At 37.2% G+C, this 19,409-nt stretch overlaps 3 protein-coding genes across 4 annotated transcripts; all 3 read right to left on the bottom strand.

The window, feature by feature from the left end:
* Nucleotides 1–796: 796 nt before the first annotated feature.
* LOC133705559 (heavy metal-associated isoprenylated plant protein 32) lies at nucleotides 797–3,530 on the bottom strand. Its single transcript, XM_062130834.1, has 3 exons — nucleotides 2,965–3,530; nucleotides 2,663–2,738; nucleotides 797–2,459 (listed from the first exon to the last, which is right to left on the bottom strand). Exons 1-3 carry the CDS (start codon nucleotides 2,992–2,994, stop codon nucleotides 1,036–1,038), a joined length of 1,530 nt encoding a protein of 509 aa, XP_061986818.1. The 5' UTR covers nucleotides 2,995–3,530; the 3' UTR covers nucleotides 797–1,035.
* Nucleotides 3,531–9,113: 5,583 nt separating this feature from the next.
* On the bottom strand, nucleotides 9,114–14,293 carry LOC133705352 (probable E3 ubiquitin-protein ligase LUL4). Of its 2 annotated transcripts, XM_062130493.1 has the most exons (4): nucleotides 13,570–14,293; nucleotides 10,938–11,445; nucleotides 10,225–10,373; nucleotides 9,114–9,306 (listed from the first exon to the last, which is right to left on the bottom strand). In XM_062130493.1, exons 1-3 carry the CDS (start codon nucleotides 14,115–14,117, stop codon nucleotides 10,260–10,262), a joined length of 1,170 nt encoding a protein of 389 aa, XP_061986477.1. In that variant the 5' UTR covers nucleotides 14,118–14,293; the 3' UTR covers nucleotides 9,114–9,306; nucleotides 10,225–10,259. The 2 variants fall into 2 exon arrangements, with proteins under 2 accessions (XP_061986477.1, XP_061986476.1); XM_062130492.1 differs by lacking the exon at nucleotides 9,114–9,306 and having other exon boundaries at nucleotides 10,031–10,373; nucleotides 13,570–14,292.
* A 243-nt stretch (nucleotides 14,294–14,536) lies between these two features.
* Nucleotides 14,537–19,248, bottom strand: LOC133705353 (uncharacterized). Its single transcript, XM_062130494.1, has 9 exons — nucleotides 18,977–19,248; nucleotides 18,160–18,221; nucleotides 17,824–17,878; nucleotides 17,457–17,555; nucleotides 17,089–17,175; nucleotides 16,824–16,940; nucleotides 16,079–16,171; nucleotides 15,898–15,928; nucleotides 14,537–14,976 (listed from the first exon to the last, which is right to left on the bottom strand). Exons 1-9 carry the CDS (start codon nucleotides 19,073–19,075, stop codon nucleotides 14,792–14,794), a joined length of 828 nt encoding a protein of 275 aa, XP_061986478.1. The 5' UTR covers nucleotides 19,076–19,248; the 3' UTR covers nucleotides 14,537–14,791.
* Nucleotides 19,249–19,409: the final 161 nt, after the last annotated feature.

The following is a 19,409-nucleotide window of genomic DNA, read 5'->3' on the forward strand; positions in this document are numbered from 1 at the left end:
CTTGTCTTCGTCTTCATGCTCTTCATTTTGGCATTCGCAGAGTGGGGAGCATGCCCACCAGAACCATGTGAAGATGGCTCGAATCCTTGACCCTCAATAATGGGTGCGCCTGCTGCTGCATGATTTATAAGCTCAGTTTGGCATTGGGTGCAGCGTGTGATGTTCGAGATGCCACAATTTAAACCCATTTTTTACAGTAAAAACAAAACCGCGACCCATCTTTTCCTAGAATCTGTTTTTTTCCCGACCACCATGAGAACCACTACTAACACAATGCAAAAACACTCATGGGAGAGCTGATTACTCTTAAGAAATGTTCTTAGTTTAAGAAAGCATTAAATTAATATTTTCGAAATAGGATCCAGTAAAAAGTTGCTGTAATATACACTCCCAGGTAAATACGATTCCATTATAATAATCTTGTTTTACCAGGGGCACCTAGTTCCGGTGTTTACGAGTAGGGTCCGATACCCTAGATAAATGACGTGTGGGCCCACCCCTCCAATAACCAAACTCCTAGGGTGAGGCCCACCCCTCACGAGATCATGATGAGTATCACTGGCGTTGAAACAACAGTTCGATAAATGCAAGAGGACAAAAGGGGTGGTGGGGCACTGTGAAGTCTAAAACAGTGGGGAAGAATTGGGGAGGGAATGGGGAAAGAGGAGGCAGAGGAGTTTTTTCTTTGTAGCTCCATCATCATCCTCCTCCTCCTTTATCTTATATCTTATTTTTGTTTTGCAATATATAATAAGAACATATAAACAGCTCCATGGAAGAGTCTACTACTCCTAGAAACTTCAAAATATAATATATATTATGTCTATAATAACTCCCCCTTTGGTCATAATTAAAAACCCTAATTCCACTTGGACCAAAACAGAATATAAAAAAGGGAAAAAATCAAAGAGGAAAAAATATTAAAACTACAATGAAAACCCATTTTCATGCATGTATAGGCATTCATAACTTTCTAGTCCCTCCAAGTTGGTTGAATCTATAACCTGAACCACCACCAGCAGCAGCTGCGAGCCTTTACATAACATTACAACTTGAGGTGTTCTCATCACTGAAAAAGGTGGTATATTGATCGTTCCCATTTGGGTGCGGGTGCGGGTAGGGGTATGGATACGGGTATGGATGTGGCTGTGGATGTTGAGGCATGTAATTTACAGCAGGTGGGGGCCTAGCATACATCATGGGCTGGAACCTCTCATTACCCATTGCCCTTTGTTGGTTCATCATTGCTGCTATGTACTGTTGTTGTTGCTGCTGCTGCTGCTGGTGGTGGTATGGGTTACCAGGTAGGAGATCCGGTCCAGCTCCTTGAAAGTATCCATTAGCGCCACCACCGGCTGCACCACCCATGGCAGCCGCAGCTGGCAGACCTTGCACTGCAGGGATGCCGCCCATTTGGCCTATGGGCATGCCGCCCATTTGGCCCATGGGCATGCCGCCCATTTGGCCCATGTTTACTTGGGGCCCACCCATTTTCGGAAATCCATCATTCAGAGCACCACCAACCGCATTATTTCCCTTTTTACCCCCATTCATTTGCATGTTGTTACCATTACCACCATTGTTGTTCTTGTTACCACCGGCACCACCTCCATTATTACCATTTTTGCCATCTTGTGGCTTTCCACCACCATTTTTGCCACCTTGATTTTGACTTCCATTATTACCTCCCCCACCACCACCACCACCTCCTTTTTTCCCTCCATTTCCATTTTTACCCTCACCGCCACCCATATTTATCTGAACAGGCACAGCTCCATTACCACCTCCCCCGGCAGGGCCGGCACCACCTTTTTTACCATTCGCACCACCATTTGGAGCACCCTTTTGGGCGTTCGGGAGCTGGGGAGGTAAACCATTCATCATCATGTTATTAGGACCTTGAGGGCCATTACCCATGATTTGCTTCATCCTACTAAATGCATGTCGAGGGTCATCATACTCATCATCAAGCTCATCTTCATCAGATTCATCGTCATACTCATCATCATACTCATCATCAGTCATGTCATCATCTTCAGGAAGTGCAAATTTTACATTTTTCTGCTGCTGCTGCTGCTGCTGGTTAGGAGGCATTTTCATATCCTTCATTTGAGTTAACTTCATATCTTGGAATGCTTTCATCTGCTGAAGCTGTTGTAGCTGCTGAAGATGTTGGATTTGCTGAGGGGTTGGTTGGCCACCTTTGGGCTGCTGGTGGTTATTGTTTTGGTTATTACCCTTTTGGCCTTTGTTGTTGTTACCTCCTTTGCCATTATCGATTTGCATGTTCTTGTTCTGGTTGGCTGTCTGGTTCTGGTTATTGTTGTTTCCCTTTGGGGCACCCCAAAGCTCAGCATGTTTACCTGATTTTGCAAGTTTCTTTATCAGTACAGCCGGGTCTACATTACCTGAAACTGTTACCTTCCCTTGCTCTGAGTCTATTTTTGTAGTGAAAACCCCTGAAATAAACCATGGAGAATCAACTAGAAGAAATAATGCGCAATGAAAGAGGATTGGGGAGAACCTGAGACAGAAAAATCAGTCCTCCAACGGGTAAAAAAATCAAAATTTGAGTATCCAAATCAAGAAAACAGATATGTAGCATTTTCAAGAGAGTATAGGGAATGGAGCTAGCTAGATATGTTAGAAATGTAAGTAATACCATCAATTTTCTGCAGTATTTTCTTGACTTTCTGTTTACATCCATCACAGTGGATATTCACTTTGAGAACGCAAGTCTGCATGCACAAGCAAAGTGAAAAGAGAGATCGAAAATAAAGCAACAGCAAAAATATGCTAATTGACAAGGTTGCTAATATAATGAGTTACAAAATAAGATAGAACGAAAGAGAATCAAGATTTTCTAAAGCAAGAAGAAAACCAAACGGAAAAACACAAGCTTGAGTGAAGATGAGCAAAGGAATTGAAGAAAATGGGTGAAGAAAGAAGTGAGATAATGGGTACCTGGATCTTCAAGAACTCTTCTTTACTCATATTTTTCCACTCAAGTAAAACAAACACAAAGGTACAGCACTAGAAAGAGAAAAAAGGATAGCTGGCTGGTAGATCTGAGAAACAGAGAGAAGGAGCTAAAATTTACAAGAACTCCCACAATGGATTCTTCTCTGTTCTTTCTTTTGGGTCTTTAGTTGAAAAAGAAAAATCACACACAGGAACAAAGAAAAACGAGAGAGAACAAATGAGTCTCACTAAGTCTCTGAGCGGAGTAAGTTAGGGGACACAAGTCACACAACAACAACAAGGCTCAGTCTTTGGAAAGAGAGAGGGGGTGTTCATCAAAAGCTTTGGGTGCACATTAGATTTCTCTGGCTGTGCTTCATCTATTTCAGGGCAAGAGAGAGAGAGAGAGAGAGAGAGAGAGAGAGAGGGAGAGTGAGGAAGTAGAAGCAAATTAGATAGAGTGGCAGAGAGAGCGTGGTGCTTGCAAGGCTTCACTCTCTCTTTTGGTGCTTTATTTATTGGTGTGCATATTTTGCTAGCTACTGCTGCTGCCCTGTTGGCCGCTTTAGATTTTTCTAACATTGCCACAATCTTTTCTTACAACTTGACTAAGAAGCCATTGAACCATTACATGAAGGCTTGGCTTGGCTTGGCCTGGCCTGGCCTCTTCAGTTAGTTTTACCACGTGAGAGAGAGAGAGAGAGGAGTGGTAATAATTAATGGGGGGCATGGTATGATCAGATTTGTTTTTAATTTTTGATAACCATTATCATCATATGTGAATGAACTCTTTTCAGATTCTCTCCCCGGATTGGGTGGCTGTCTTAAATATTGCAATTTAATTCCTTGGGGCTTTTAGGTTGCTTGTAAATTATTGTGCTTCAACACTGCATTCGAGTATTTATCATCACATTAGGAGGGGGGTTTATCGCTAAGGTTCATTCTTGGGTTTTTCTAATATTTTTTTATTGTAAATTTAAAAAATAAAAAAATTATTTCAATATATTTTTAAATGAATTTAAAAAAATAATATCCACCACTTTAAACATTTAGCATTGACTTTTCCAGCCACATCACTAACACCACACCGTCTTGCATAGTGTTTTGGACTGGGATATGTTTTCTTGGATTTGGATTAATGTTTCTTGAACCCCATTAGCTCGTTTTATAACTATAATTATCAAACTCGATTTGATTTTTAGGTAGATTAGTCCCACAAATTATAAAATTTTAACTTGATTTGAATTAAATTTCTAATTAAATTTGATAAAATATTAATTAAAGGTTTTTAATGATGTGATTGATTGAGTAAAATCCAATTTAAATTTGATATAACATTAATAAAAAAAACAATATTTTGATTAAAAAAAACAATTAATTTATGATCCGTGGACTAACTCATTGACCAAGTGAACTCAACCTTCTTTATTTTTTTTCAGACCAATTTTCATACAGGATTAGACAACTATAATTACAACAAACCTTGTTTCATCCTTGGAAACATTCTTCAAACAAGTTCACTTTTTTCTTAATTACCAATAAACAAAAAACCACCCCAAACCCTTTTTTTTATTTGTTTTTAAAAATTGTGTTATGATTTAATACAAGTGTGATGAAAAAGTCATGCAAATTTCAAGAAAAGCCTTTAGATCCTGTTTTTTTTTTTAAAAAATTATTTTTTTATTTAAATTATTATTTTTTAGTGTTTTTAAATCATTTTGATGCACTGATATCAAAAATTATTTTTAAAATATAAAAAAATATTATTTTAATATATTTCTGATTAAAAAGTAACCGCAACCATAATTTTAAATAGAATTTTTAAAACTAGAGGGCATTCATTTAGATTATTTTTTTAGTTTATTTTTTTTTTCAAATATTGATTTTCGGCTTTTTACTTTTTTAAAGTTAAAACAAAATACCCACTGATTTGGTTATTTGCTTTTAAAATTCACCTGTTATGTCATCATTAAACTTCGAAAAAAAAAAAACCTTTGATCTGAATGGTAATTAAGATAACTCCATTTTACTTTAAAGTCACTTGAAGATTCTTGGATTCTACCAAACTTTGGAGAAAGAATGAAAGATATTCATTACAATTTTCTTTTTGAATTCTCTCTTGCTTCGTGTCAATAGTTAAGCAATATCAAAATCCATGTATAAATAAATTTAATTGCATTTATTTGGAAAAATAAAAAATAAAAGCCCTAAATCATGTGCAAATAAAATTTTACATGCTGGCTGAATTTGATCTACAAACTCTGGAGATTCATGCACGTTGTCTGCTTTTAGACAAACAATCAAAGATAAAAATCTGTTTGTCCTTGTTGTTTTTATTCGTTTGTTTGTGTCTATTGTACTCAAGATTTATCTTAGTGTTCATAATAATTGGTCTTCACTATTTCTTTTTTCCCATTCTCTTCAGATATTCTATCATTTATTAATGAATATCAGCTTACAAAAAACAGTTCAGAAAAAGAAACAGTTCGTCAACATAAAATTTGATTAGAGTTGATTTTAATTTTTTTTTAAAAAAACTTAAACATGGTTTGAATTGATCGAGCGACCCGCAAGCAGTGATGGAAGTAGAAAATAAAATTAAGAGGGGTCAAGATTTTAATTACTTTACTACTTAAGCTAAAATTATACATATCATAAAGAGAGGGGCTGGAAAAAAAATTTCTTGCAAGGGCCCGCCCCTCCCTAGCTCTGCCCACAAGTCATTTCATGATCCGATCCTTGAATCGAGTTGAATTTCGAGTTCTATCTTGTAACTCCAACTCCGGTCTGCATCTGGAAGGCCTAATCCCAGCCCATTCGTTGCTTCAACCCCATGCCATTTAAGTTCTTAAATAGATCTGTGCAGGCCTAATTTTCATGTCACCACGAGCAAAGACAAATTACTCAATTGGATTTGGTGTTCGAAGCTGTCAAGAAAATGAAATCTTCTTGTAGCAGTACAGTAGTGACCCCTTTGCTAACAGTGTCTCACTGGTTGTCGCAGCACTGACTTCTCTCAGCCAACAAGGCACCGTCAATGTAGTAGGTACATCGGCCTAACATTTTGAAGAACACTCTCTGAAGAAAGTACATGAATTCAATCGTGCTTATAACTTGATGACAAGCCAAGAAGGCTATGTTTTCGAACCCACTTGTACGATGTGTTTCCTCTCCATTGATTCTTCTTCAATACATCATTTATATTCGAATTGATACATGGTGAGAGGATCCGATCTACAAATAATAATGCTGTACATTCCATAAATACATATATGTCTCCTTACTGTTCAAACTAAGCATTCATAAATTTGCTTGTGTACGATTCAAGTCAAGAAGCTTTAAAATGATGTTTTTCAGAGTTGAAATACAATTTAAAACGGAGACAGGCACGTAGAGACAAACAGGCACCGAGAGCGTTAGCCCTTTCTCAAGGTGTAGATGTGCCCGTAATCATATTCATACTATATTATACATGCTGCTATCAACTTTTACAGCTAAATTTCTTCGAAAACGACTTAAGAATTGCTTAACAAGCTAAAAGTTGGCTAGATATAATAGATAGCACCAGTTTTTCCTTTATTGGTTAAAAAAATGGATACCAGGTCTAGCAGAGGAGGACTGTTAACATGTGATTGGCAAAGAAAATAAAAACCAAGCATACTTATCTTGTTGAGAGAAGGAACTTTTAAAAAGAAAGTGGCCATGGTCAAGTTAAGTAACTAATGAAAGCTCTTTTGGTTTAATCATGTCTTACTTTGAGAGCAGTTAGGTGAAGAAAGCTATTCCGAACTTAGCCTAAAGATGAAAACAATATCACGTTTGTAGGGCTATTCTCTTTATTGTTTTCAAGTCTTCTTTTCCACCAAGCTGTTGCTGTCCTTCTTAACAGCATAAATCGTGATGCAACTAAAGTTTTTTTGGTTTATATTCCGGTCTAAAGATTTGGGTCATAAGTAGAACGGGCTAAGTTGGATTGATTCGGATCAATACAAAATAATATTAACTAGATGAACCAGGTTCAGAATTGAATTCTCAAGGCTGGGCAAATCAACTTCCATCCTGTTTATTTTAAAAACCGGAGCAGCAGGTGACCAAGGAGTTGAGCTCCTCAAGCCGGGCCGGATTTGATAGGGATGTAAGAAACCCTTGTGCAACTTTACCTGAAAAAGAGGTTCTTGAATGCCGACAAATGACATAAACCAGGTGTCTTTAATCTTGCCCTTGTTTAAGCAAAGAGACGCTGCGTCCTGGGTAATTACACACGCTAAAAATTATGTCGTAGTGAGGAAGGTCAAAATGTATATACTGTATGTTTATTTTTCATGTGTGCCGAATATGTATCCCTTTTCAAGTCTCTAAACAAGCCACATATCCCACACTCATACCCACTTGGTACGATGAGTGTTATATTTGGGAACGGTTGTTGGGTAAATTTGAATGAATTTAAGAACCCTAACAGCCATTTCTGGGTTTGGCTTTACTTCCTTTTGTCTTTTTAGTTCTTAAGAGGAAACACCTAGGCTACTAGGCACAGGAACTGCTATTTATGTTCAGGGAATCACATGGTGTGTGGATAATGACTGGTTGATGAGAGGAAGAATATGTACGATTATATATATATTGATGGATGGCTTGGAAGGCCATATTTATTTTGGATGTATAGAGGCTGCCATGATCAACACATGCATGGTCCCTCTACAATCTTTCTTCGTTCTAGCTCTAGAGTTTTTTTGTCTATATGGGTAAATAATAATAGAGGTACTACAAGTTTTGACCATGTATAATGGAAGTCTTTAATTTTCCAGGCTAGTTTTTTGTTCTCTCCTTTTTATGCTTTCTCTCACACTCCCATGAGGAGTCATATCACCAAGAGCCACAACCCTTAGGCATAGCCACTCTTCAGCATCATCATATGAATCCAAGAAATTAAAAGCTTCCCATAACATTATGGTAAGAGAAACTTAATGGCAGGTTTGACTTATATGTACAAGGGCATTGAACACTGTAACTCCATTATCTTCCTTTACATCTTTGCCAGGACTTGTCACATAAGGACCCTTTCCACCATGCCCATTTTGGAGTACATTTCCCACTTTTATCTATTCCTTTTTAGATACCTATCCCCCCCAGATATTTATCTCAGTGATTTTTCCATCAGCCCTTGCTGATTCAGACAAACGCATGCATGTCGATGGTGGTCAGATGGGCAGCATCAAGAAGAGCAACATCTCCCATCAAAATGGCATTTTCCACTGTCCTGTGGGTGGGGGAGCGAGTGGTACCGAATTCAAAATTAAAGTTAAATTGTTTCCATGATCATTCCTAGCTAATACTATAATTTTGTACCTCCGAGCCTTTTTCTCGAAGTAAATGATTGTGACTTAAGAACAAATTCTTAATAATGACCGACTCCTCATGGCAAATTAATGCATTGTACGTAATTCTGTGATTTGGAAATGGCAGAAGCCAAAGATTAATTTGTGGGAAGGAATGACAGTTGCTTGTTGCTTTCGTTCATTCTTGATGCTGATGGCACATAGCCAAGTGAAAGAAAAATGCAGTCATTGACATTCTGATTGGCAAATGGAGGGGTATGCTGGGTTTTGAATTGTGCGTAAGAAATAGTACTTTTTCATTCCAGCCACAATTTCAACTGTGGCATAGACCTAACAGTAAAATATCCTTCATTCTTGTTCTTTAATCTAGATGGTCATGAAAGCAAAGAAAACATTGTGACAATTTTTAGTGGAATATCAAGATTCATTAAAGAATGGGAGACTATTTTATAGCTTTAATAAAGTCCTTAAACAGAGATAGAAAACAATTTTATGCCCGTCTTCCTTTTACTCACCCTTCAAACAAGTTTATGCCCTTCTTTTTTAGCCTCACCCCCACCCACTCCCTTGTCCTCTTACCTCTCTTTCGAAACAAAACAGATGTAAAAAGAAAAAGGCGCACTGTGTATCAAACAGCATAATGCAGGGCAGAGCAAGTAGTTCAAGACTTCATTTGGCATCAACACAAGACTTGTTCAACAGGATGAAAGGAATCTGGATAAGTTTAAATGAAGTGCAACAGAGGTCTCCTGATTCCCTCCATAAAACGTTAACCATGTCCTGAATGATCTAAAGTATCTTGCAAAATTAAAGAAATGATATGAACTGCATGCAGATCACTTATGCAAAACCATACGAGTGCAATGGTTAGACCAATTTACACGCCACAGGTGCACACCAGATCTTACAAAACTTAAGAAGACATCCAAGGGGAAGTTTCAAGGTCTAAAAAACTGCAGAAAAACGAGTCCAGTCTGGCGTTCTAAAAGGCGCAATTAATACAAGACACCTGCATGCATAATCAAAGCAATTTAGGAGAAATATCTACATCCTTCGCTGGCAAGCAATACTGCGCAAACAATGATATCAAAGCATAGCTTTTGTATTCTCTGATCGTTAACATATCACTAAAGGTAGAAAATAAGCTTTGAAGATTCTCGATTTTTCCCCTTCAATTCTATCTTCGATGGCAAATATTCCCTCTCAGCCTCTCTTTTCGGCTGTAAGCTCAAAGAGAAAAGGCTGCTACTGTCGACCTACAGGCTACAAGTCGGTTCATTCAGTCAAACTGTTTGCAGCTTCTCTTTCTTCCTTTCGAATCTCCATGTTCAACTCACATATGAAAATAGCAATTTTACAGACACACATGATGGATACATGTCAACAGGAACTGGATTCAATGATGAAGGTTGGGAGTGTGGACTGTGTCAAGAGATATAAGAAACAGCCACGAATCCTAACTTTAATGCAGATACCTCATATTCATGGAAAACTTCAAACTGTCCTGGCACCGACATGCAAAAACATAGATATATGATATTCCTGGACTACATCAACCATGTTTTGGGATGAGATGGAAAATGATTGCCACTTCACCTCATGTACATAATGTCCAAATTGATGCATACCATACAATGGTTTTAAAAACACGTTTTGGAAGAATAAGATGATCGAGGTAATAAAGGTGGCTTCATGGACAAATAAATAAAGGCAATAATACAAGTGGCTAAAGATTCGTTTAATGTTTACTGTTAGTAAATTCTCTCTTTGGAAGATTTGGATCTACAAAGTATTCTTGTACAAAGACACAAGAAAATTATATATATATAAAATAAGAACAAACAAAAAGGATAAAAATATATATATAAAAAAGAAGAAGATAAATTAGAACACACATTCATAAGGGAAAAAAAGTTAACCATTATACCATAAATCCAACTTTATATGAGAAAACACAGTTTCTCATTGATCACTGCTGTTTATCTTGATCCCTATGAGTTGCTCAATCGGTTGGCGGCATATCGGACACTTATTTGATTGAAGCCTCAATTCTTTTGCACACTTGCCACACATGCACTGAAAAGATACAACATACATGACTTGAGAACAAAGGAATAGAGGTTTAAATAAAAAGGAAAGGGAAACAGAGATTTGAACTTGTAACAAAATGCAGAGTACAGAAATGTTTCCTCAAGGAATTCAGACACTAGAAAGAAGTAAGAATATTACCTCTTGTGAAAAACCTTTTTGAACAAACTCCATGCAAATCAATTGCTGATTATTAACAATAGAGAAAAAACTTCTCTAGTCTAGATTTCCACATAAACTAATATTAATACTCAGCCGAACTTATCGCTATAAATGGACAATGACTGCTCAAGTGAAAGGGAGAGAGGGACTGAGAGATATATCCACTAAATAAACTCTAGAGATCACATAACTTGCACTCATGTGCCTGGAATTAAACAGTCAATTTAAGATGTGTAGTTCAAGCATAAGAGATTCAACCTTCCTGATATCACCCTTAATAGTGTGTGTGGAATCATTATGCTTGAATGCGAGAGCACTACATAGTGCTTCTCACTTATGATTGATTGCCATGTCTTAAAATAGTGAACAGGATAAAGGGCAGACTCTCACCATATGTCGGCAAGGTAACACGGCGGTATCCTTAGGTTCAATCATGCATATCACGCACTCCTTCCCTGGGTCAATGTCATCAAAGCCTTCAGCTGCCAAGCTTCCTATTCCGAATATCTCACGGAGCTCATATCGAACTCCAGCAACCCATAGAATCTGCCTTATTACTCTGACATGGAAATTGTCATCATTTTTCTTCTCGAGAACAGCTTGAGTAATCTGCATGTGGCGAAGTGTGTTCGGCACAGAATCATCATTTTCATTTGTTAAGTCAACTGGCAAGTATGTTTCAGCAGCTATTACAAGTGGAAAAACATCTTCTTCAGGTGATGATTTTGAGAGATCATCCAACTCAAAGAAGCCTAAATCAATGCCTGTTCCTGAAGGCTGATGAAATTTCTGGCCAAGACCTTTCTGGAAGGAGATTTTCACAGGCAAATGGGCTTCAGGAAATGCAGGAACGAACCTACAATCCTGCTCTTCCTTGGCAAAGTAGAAAATCGTAATGCTGTCATTAAAAACAAAACAAAACAAGCAGTATTAGATTTAAGAAAAAAATCCTTGCAAGGTCTCTCGTGTGTGTGATTAGAAAACTCAGAGAATCAAGCTGGCACACAGCTTCTTGTTAATTGCTGGTGTTTCTAGTGTTCTGAAGGGATCCAGTGCTTTGGTTCTCGTATGAAATAACCCCAATGAGATTCTCATGTTGTAACATTTGGATTTTCTTTTTAAACATGCAGAGTTTAAAGTTGCTACTTTAGAAGTGCAAACTTCTCACCCAATTCCATAATTCAGATTGATGCTATTGAGATTTTAATAGAACAAAATTCACTTCAGAAAATTAACATTGCAGCAGTAATACATCGGTATTGTCCACATATAAATGCTTTCCTAGAAAAGATCTGGGAAAATCAAAATAAATGTAGCTGACATTTTCACTTATTAGAATATGTGAATGTCTTCCTAGAATAAACGAGTGCCTGTGCTTACATCCGAGGTCGAGACAGAACATTATAATTAAGGTCTATGACAAGCTCGAGCCTAAGTGGTACGATTATGATCTCTAACTCTTCTGTCCTAGGTTGACTATATAGCTAATTGCAATAGGATACATTTAAAATTACCGGAAAAAAAAATATCGCTATTGTCTATCATGCATGGAGAATAAACTACTAAAGATAAATTGCATACATGCAGAATGATAAGTTTCTTCCGGTCAGCACAACAATCCAGTCAAGCCCACCCGAAAAACGAAGGTACTCCTTTCAAAAGGTCAAAAATGAGAGGGGAGAGAGAAGAACAAAATCCAACTAATATCCAGCTAATTCACTAATCAACGTGTGAATATTTCCGGTCATCCTAAATATTACAACTGATACACAATGCGATTTCATTCATATCGATCTTGTGGTAATCGTTTGGCATGAGTTAATTCTGATATCATAAAGCCAAGATGGTGACCAGTCTTTCTAAAATGAGAAAAAACTGTGTAGTTACACACGCTGTATTTAATACAGATCAAGCAAACCTTGATTACAATTGTAGTACATTACGCTGTATTTAATACAACTGTAAACACAGAATGATGCTGAAACCTAAGGGTAAACTAAAACAAATTCTACTGAGCTTATATAATGAAAAATCAAGGCATCATATGGCACTTTTGAACAGTATTCGAGTCAGTATACAGACCAAGAAAGCCTTGATTACAATTGTAGTACATTATGATGTAATACAACCATAAACACAAAGAATGATGCTGAAACCAAAGGGTAAATCAAGCAGTTTAGCTAGGCTAAACTATCTTTCCTCACTAATCACCTCTAAACAAGGACTATTCACCTAAATTTACTAATTTATATCTCAAAACATATGAAAAAAATGGGCAGCTTGTGTAGCGTATAAGCAACCACAGTCCACGATCTCCAAATATCTCTAGAGCTATATATTTGCAACGAGAACATCATTAACGGGAAAAAAAACTCAGGCTTTGGTTATTGTCTTGTCAGTCTACGTTTAATCCCTTCAAATTTCCCTGTTTGGCTCGTTCTTGCAAATTTCATTTCTGAAACCCTTCACTACTCTCATTTCCACCCGTCAAAACCACTCTGGACAGTCAACAATTAAGAGATAAAATGCATGAGGTCTATGGTGTATATCAAGGCCTCCGTCAACCCACACTATCACTTGAGATATCATCCTAAGCCCCAATTACCATCAAAATCACACTGTGAAAACTCAGTAAGATTTGCACAACTCAATGTTTTCAACATAAAAAGGTCACCTGATAATCTAAATTGAGATCATTCCTTATCGGAGATGGTCACTCGTAATCTTGTTTCAATTCATTCAGTCACTCAAAACACTAGAAAATCTCACCCTCAGATTTTACTATAGGGATTCATTATAGTCAATCACCGAGCTCGTAGCTAATAAAAATTACAAGATTGAATCTTGACTTATTTTCTTAAGCAAACAAATCCTCCATGTTAATTTAGCAACAGAAGCAAAACCCTCAATCAAGAATCATGTAACCAACAACCAATGTATCAGAAACCTCTCCTTTAACAAAGCAAAATCAAGAATTCAACAATAAAAACAAGAATCTAACACTAGCAAATCAAACACTAACCTCCCATCAAATAATGCATCGAAAACGAAAGAAACCAAGTGATGATCAGGGTTTGAAACATCGATTTCAACCTTTAAAGTATCTTTATTAACATTGACATCATTTCTAACCCTCTTTGTGTTCTGATGATCCACAAAAGGAGCTGGCTCCGGCAGAATTGGTTGTGCAGTAGCAGCATTTATAGTAGAAGCAAACCCCACGTGAGGTCTGATTACAGGAGACCACCCACTAGTTGGCTGATGATGACAGGTATAATAAAAAGGTTGGTGATTTGCATAGTTGCATGAGTGGTAATGGTGGGAATTGCGGTAGTGGTGAACTGGAGGTGGAATGTGGGTAGGATAAGGGTTGTTGGGTGGAGGATAAGATTGTGAGGGTGGTGGTTGGTGCATGGTGGTGTAGTGACTTTGATGTGGTGGTGGGGGAGGAGGAAGGAGAGAGATGGGTTCCGCGTGATGATGATAACAGCAAGGCGGTGGCGGTGGCGGTGGGGGTGGGTTATAAAAAGTGGTGGTTCTTCTTCTAGTATTGCTCCATGAAAGGCCCATTTTTTTGTGGGTGTTTAATTATTTTTTTGCAAATTGAAGGATGAGAGGAGCGTTGAAAATTGGAATGCAAAGATTCGAGTGTTGTTGAAGAAATGGGTGAAGAGTATAGCTTAGAGAAACGAAACACATTTATACTTAAAAAATCCAAAATACTCTTATAAACAAACTCAGCCATCAGAACTCGACCTTCAAGAATCCATAGTTGAAAGGATGATCCAAGGAGATCCGGACCATGCATGGTCTTTATTTTCTGAAGTTCGGTTACAACATTTGTTAAGAATAGAACCCTGAGTTCAGGTTAGATAAATTATAAATGCATACGTTCTAACACAAACATTGTTTCGGGAAATAGAGTGGAACAGAAAGGACATGTCCTAAGTCCTTCGTGTTGCTTTGAAATAACATGATTCACTCCAAAATTGTTCCAAATGCGGCAAATCGCATTGAAGACAATATTATATCATTCATTCTTAGGTATTTATAGGCTCACTTCAACAAATGCCGATCAACCACTTACATCCAAACCTACATTTTTATTTGTTTTAGCTTTTTTGTAAAAGATTTCTACTGTACAAATAAGCAGAATAACAAATAACAGGCACTAAATGGCAAACTAAAATAAGAGCATTTGCCTTTAAATGAGGTAGGAAAAGAATTTACACAAATTAAGAATCTCATTGTTCATGGTTATCTTCAGACGGGTCTATCTTGATAATGAGAGGCTGGTTCAGATTAACAGAAGTATCTGCCACAATGGGTAATTGAGGTGATGCCAAAATGACATCTAGATCCTCGTTTTCGGCCAAAGCTTTATCCAAAGCAGACTTGGCGACTTTAGTAACACAAAACATAAGAACCACTGCAAAGCAAAGAAACAGAAGTGAAAATTGTAACCATAGGCAGAGTTCAGACAATATATCAGGTCAAACAAAAGTTGTCATTAGACTTCAATTTGAGGCAATGTATGATACTAAAGCTAACATTCATAAATCTAAGAGCCAATTTTCAAAAGTTAAAAGAAAATTACTGGTCAGTTTCTAAGTTTCACTTGCATGATCACATCTAATGGATAGCTTTGAAGAAGAGTTTCATATAAAAATTCTTGACCACTTCCTTCTGCAATTTTGTTACTTTTTTTCTCCTTTTGTTTCACATGTCATTTTCTTTATCAGTTCATCATAGCACTGAGTTATATCCCACTCAACTATCACTTAATCGGTGAAAAGACTCTGACATGGACACGACCACACAACACATACATTGAGTTCATTTGGCTCCTTGACATATGTTGACAATCGCCAGCTACTTTATAATACCATTATTTCCCTATTGTCCTAAAAGCTCAAAGCCTTGAACCACGTGGCTGTAGGATCCAACTTGATAAACAAATCCCAAGTAGTTATAATTGGCACCAAACAATGTTGACATTTTCAGCAAACAAGACTTAACAAAACATGGAAACATTCTCCAAGTTCACTTCTATTTAACTCATTTCATATATGATGAAAGCCGCCAACTCCTGTGAGTATCATCTCCTCATTGTTCTCAAATCTTGAACAAAATGGAAAAAATGATCAAAATTGATAAGTGATCCTGAGTAATTATAATTGGCACTTGACAATTGGTGGTGACTTTTTCACTAAACAGGGCATTAATATTTTGTGACCATTATGATTAAAAAAATTATGACCACACAAAACTCCAATTGGGCATTCAAAAAAATAAAAACAGAAAGGCAAAGCAAAATAAAGAGGCATGCTGGCAGATCATTGCAACTTACCAGATACAACAAGGCCCAATACAATAAGAACCTACATCCACAGTAAAAGAGTCACAAATATATCAGACTACAGATGAAGTGGTGGTTAAAAACAGGGAGAGAAATAAACAATGGAGACCTATATATCAGAAAATGACTCAAAACCGAACTCGAGCATGTAAGAAAAGGATAGGGTCCTTACCCAACGAGTAGTTGAAAACTCACTCCACCCATGAGTCACATCAGAAAGATCCTTGAGTGTCGTTCCAATGTACACTAAAGCAAGGGTTATTGGCTGTAAGAAATACCATGTTAGATACGGTGAAGTGATTCAAACCAGCACTACCTTCTCAATTATGTTCTTCCATGCATATCTCATGAGCTAACATAATTAGAAGGTCATAACTATTTTGGAAAAGAATTGAAAACAAAAGAAAACCTAGAATTTCACATTTTTTAAACACCAATTTAATTTCTCTCTTTGTTTTCTGGATATACACAGACAAACTAACCAGCAATTGAAATGTTTGGTCCATAAACTTAACATTGCTTAAGCTTAATGAAAGCACTAAGCATAACAACTGATTACACAAATCATCAAGTACCACCCATAATAATAAGAAGTTAGTTGTTCTTCTATGGGGTGAGGACTCCCTCCCTTTGGTCAGTAATCCTCACACTAAAACTTTAAACAGTGCACAACATGCCTGTAAAAATCATGTCAGAACATGTTTTAATGTTTATATCACATAGGGGCAATCAAAGTGGAGACCACATCACATCAAAAACATGATTAAACAGGCCCATCAAGCACCAATGCTATCCTTCAATTGATCCACGTGAAAATAAATCTCTTTCAAATACATATTTGGCATTTCATAAGACTTTTGTATCTCGATACGGCATTAAAATTAATTCACCAAGTACAGTTGGATGAGTGAACATACCATCATTCCTATCCAGGAAGCCAGCATGTATTCCCCTATTGGAACAGGAGTGACGGACAGCAGGTAATTCAGCATGTTGAAAGGCAGTAAAGGAACAAGTCGAAGCAGCAGAACAATCTGCACAACAAAATAAGAAACTTCAGGGATTTCAGAGAAGAGTAAGCCATGTTAGAAATTATGGACGAGAGGAATAACAAGGAACTTGCAAATATATGCAGCAACAAAACCACTTAAGTTTTGAGGATCAAATATGAAGTACACAAACCTTGAAGCCAGACTTCTGAATAGCAATTGCAACTGAACTAAACTTTGGGTAATCCTTCAACTTGGAGACAACGAAAGATCTACCAATCTGAAGGCACCAGAATAAGACATAAACTAAACACTCACTTGCAGTATCAAACATAAAAACTACAAATCCTCTAGCTAGTTAGAGAAAACCAAAAGGAAATGAAAATACATAAAAAAAATGTATGTTTCCTTTTTTCCCCAAGCCTTTAATAGTAAACAACAAGCACAAGCTCAGGTGAGTGATTAAGCACAAGTAACAAAAGGATGCGCCTTTTCTCCTTCTATGCATATTATGCTGCTGGAACTAGGAAATAATACCATTGCAAGAGTCTAATAACTTACTGTTCTTCCTAGAAGAAATGCTGCCCCAGCACCAACTGTGGCGCCGATAGAATCAGCAACAAAGCCCACGGGCAACCCGAAAAGATATCCACCACCAAGCTGAAATATGGAGACCAAGTTACATGAGAAATAGAGCTTATACAGGATAAGTTTTCTTCCACAACTACTTGAAGATATGCAAGTGGAGAGAGATCCAAATCAAAGAATTGGGAGTGCATGATCTTGATAGCAGAAGTGGGAGAACAAACAAAGGGTGGATAAGCAAAATAGAAGCCAATAGGATGAAAGGATTGATTATTTAAATTATTAAGGAAAGATAACCATTAACCAAGCAGGAAAAGGCACTGGAAATGGTATAAATCCTTACAGTAAGCACTGAAGCTGGAACAGCCAAGATTGTTAGAGGAATATATGCAATAGCCCTGCAAGTGGCAAAATAAAAGTGAGCTGCAAGGTCAATTGATTTCAATGTGCTGTGTGTCTGACTAATTTAAAGCAACAACAACAAAAGAGGGTTTACAAACATAAATACTCAAGTGATTGATTACAATCTGAGAAATCATAAGGCAACAGGTTTCCCAATGAAAAGGAATTGGAACTATTTAAGGCCATACACAGCGTGGAAAGGAAATCAAGAACAAAACAATTTAATATCAAGAAAATTAAAAAATACAAGGAACATGGGTACACAAAATTGACTTACAGTACGAGGGGACCCCAAGGCCCGAGATCCTGCTCAACCCATAACAAGAAATCCTTCAAAATCTGCAAGGAAAAGCTCTCCGGTAAATACACAAATGCAAGCATAATCAGTATAAAGCATAATCAATCATCATCGGCAAAATTTAACAAAACCGGTGAGATGATCACAGGCCAAAGACACTCAATGTGAGACTTGGGAAAAAAATATCCACTAGTGCAAGACAAGGAATCTACTTGTACAGAACAAAGTCCAGTTCCTGCAATCGAACCTCGCCACATTTCCCCACATCAAAACAAACAGCCAAACTGATATGATAGCAGAGGGAATAAAGATCACATTACAGTTAAATACTAAGTAAGAACTAATCTGAATCAATTCCGAACCCTATCCATAACAACAGAACACATATTTATAAACCTCGATAAAGCAACCATCTTTTGTCTCTGATCAGCCGGCAAAAAAACCGGTGAGTGTCCCATCAGTTCAAACATTGAACGAAGAATCAGATTCAGTTCAAAATCACATATGCCTACATAAAAATGAATCTGGGACACAATCACATTGCACACAGAAACACACCCTAATAACCTCAATTTCCAAGAAATTCCACAAACAGACACGAAAGACCACAACTTTCCCTAAAAGTAAAACCCCCCACAATTGCATCACCACTAAAAGAAACCAATACGCCATGTATCAAAGAAACCCCACAAATCCAACGCAAAAACAAAGAAACCCACATCAAAAGACGCGCCATCGGACACAGAAAAGAAAAGAGAAAGCTTAAAGAGAGAAAGGGGAGAAGAAAAATCGAAACCTTTTCAACAGGGAGAGTGAAGAAGGCAAAAACAGCAGCGGCAACAAGGACAAAAAAGATGGTGATCCTGAGAAGAGAAGCCCATGAAAAAGAAGCCATAGAAGAGGAAAGCCTATGACGCCAAGGGCGACAGTCTTCGTCGTCGTCTTGGCAATCCGATATAGCTTGCTTCAAAGACAAGCGGGCTCTCAAGCCTCCAAGATTTGCCAGGTTTCTTGTCGTTTTGGAGAAAATGATAAAAGGATTGGGACGTGGGAAGGTGCTTTCTTTGTTTTATTCTTGGATAAGGATTTTATTTTTATATTATTATTAAGTTAAACGACATATTATCATGATAATAATAATAATAATAGTATAATGAAAATAATAATAGTATCAACCATCACACATTAACAAAACTCTAGAATTAAGTATAATTATAAAAGGGCGTGGT

This window comes from Populus nigra, chromosome 10 (assembly GCF_951802175.1).
Source record: "Populus nigra chromosome 10, ddPopNigr1.1, whole genome shotgun sequence".
Classification (NCBI taxonomy): Eukaryota; Viridiplantae; Streptophyta; class Magnoliopsida; order Malpighiales; family Salicaceae; genus Populus; species Populus nigra.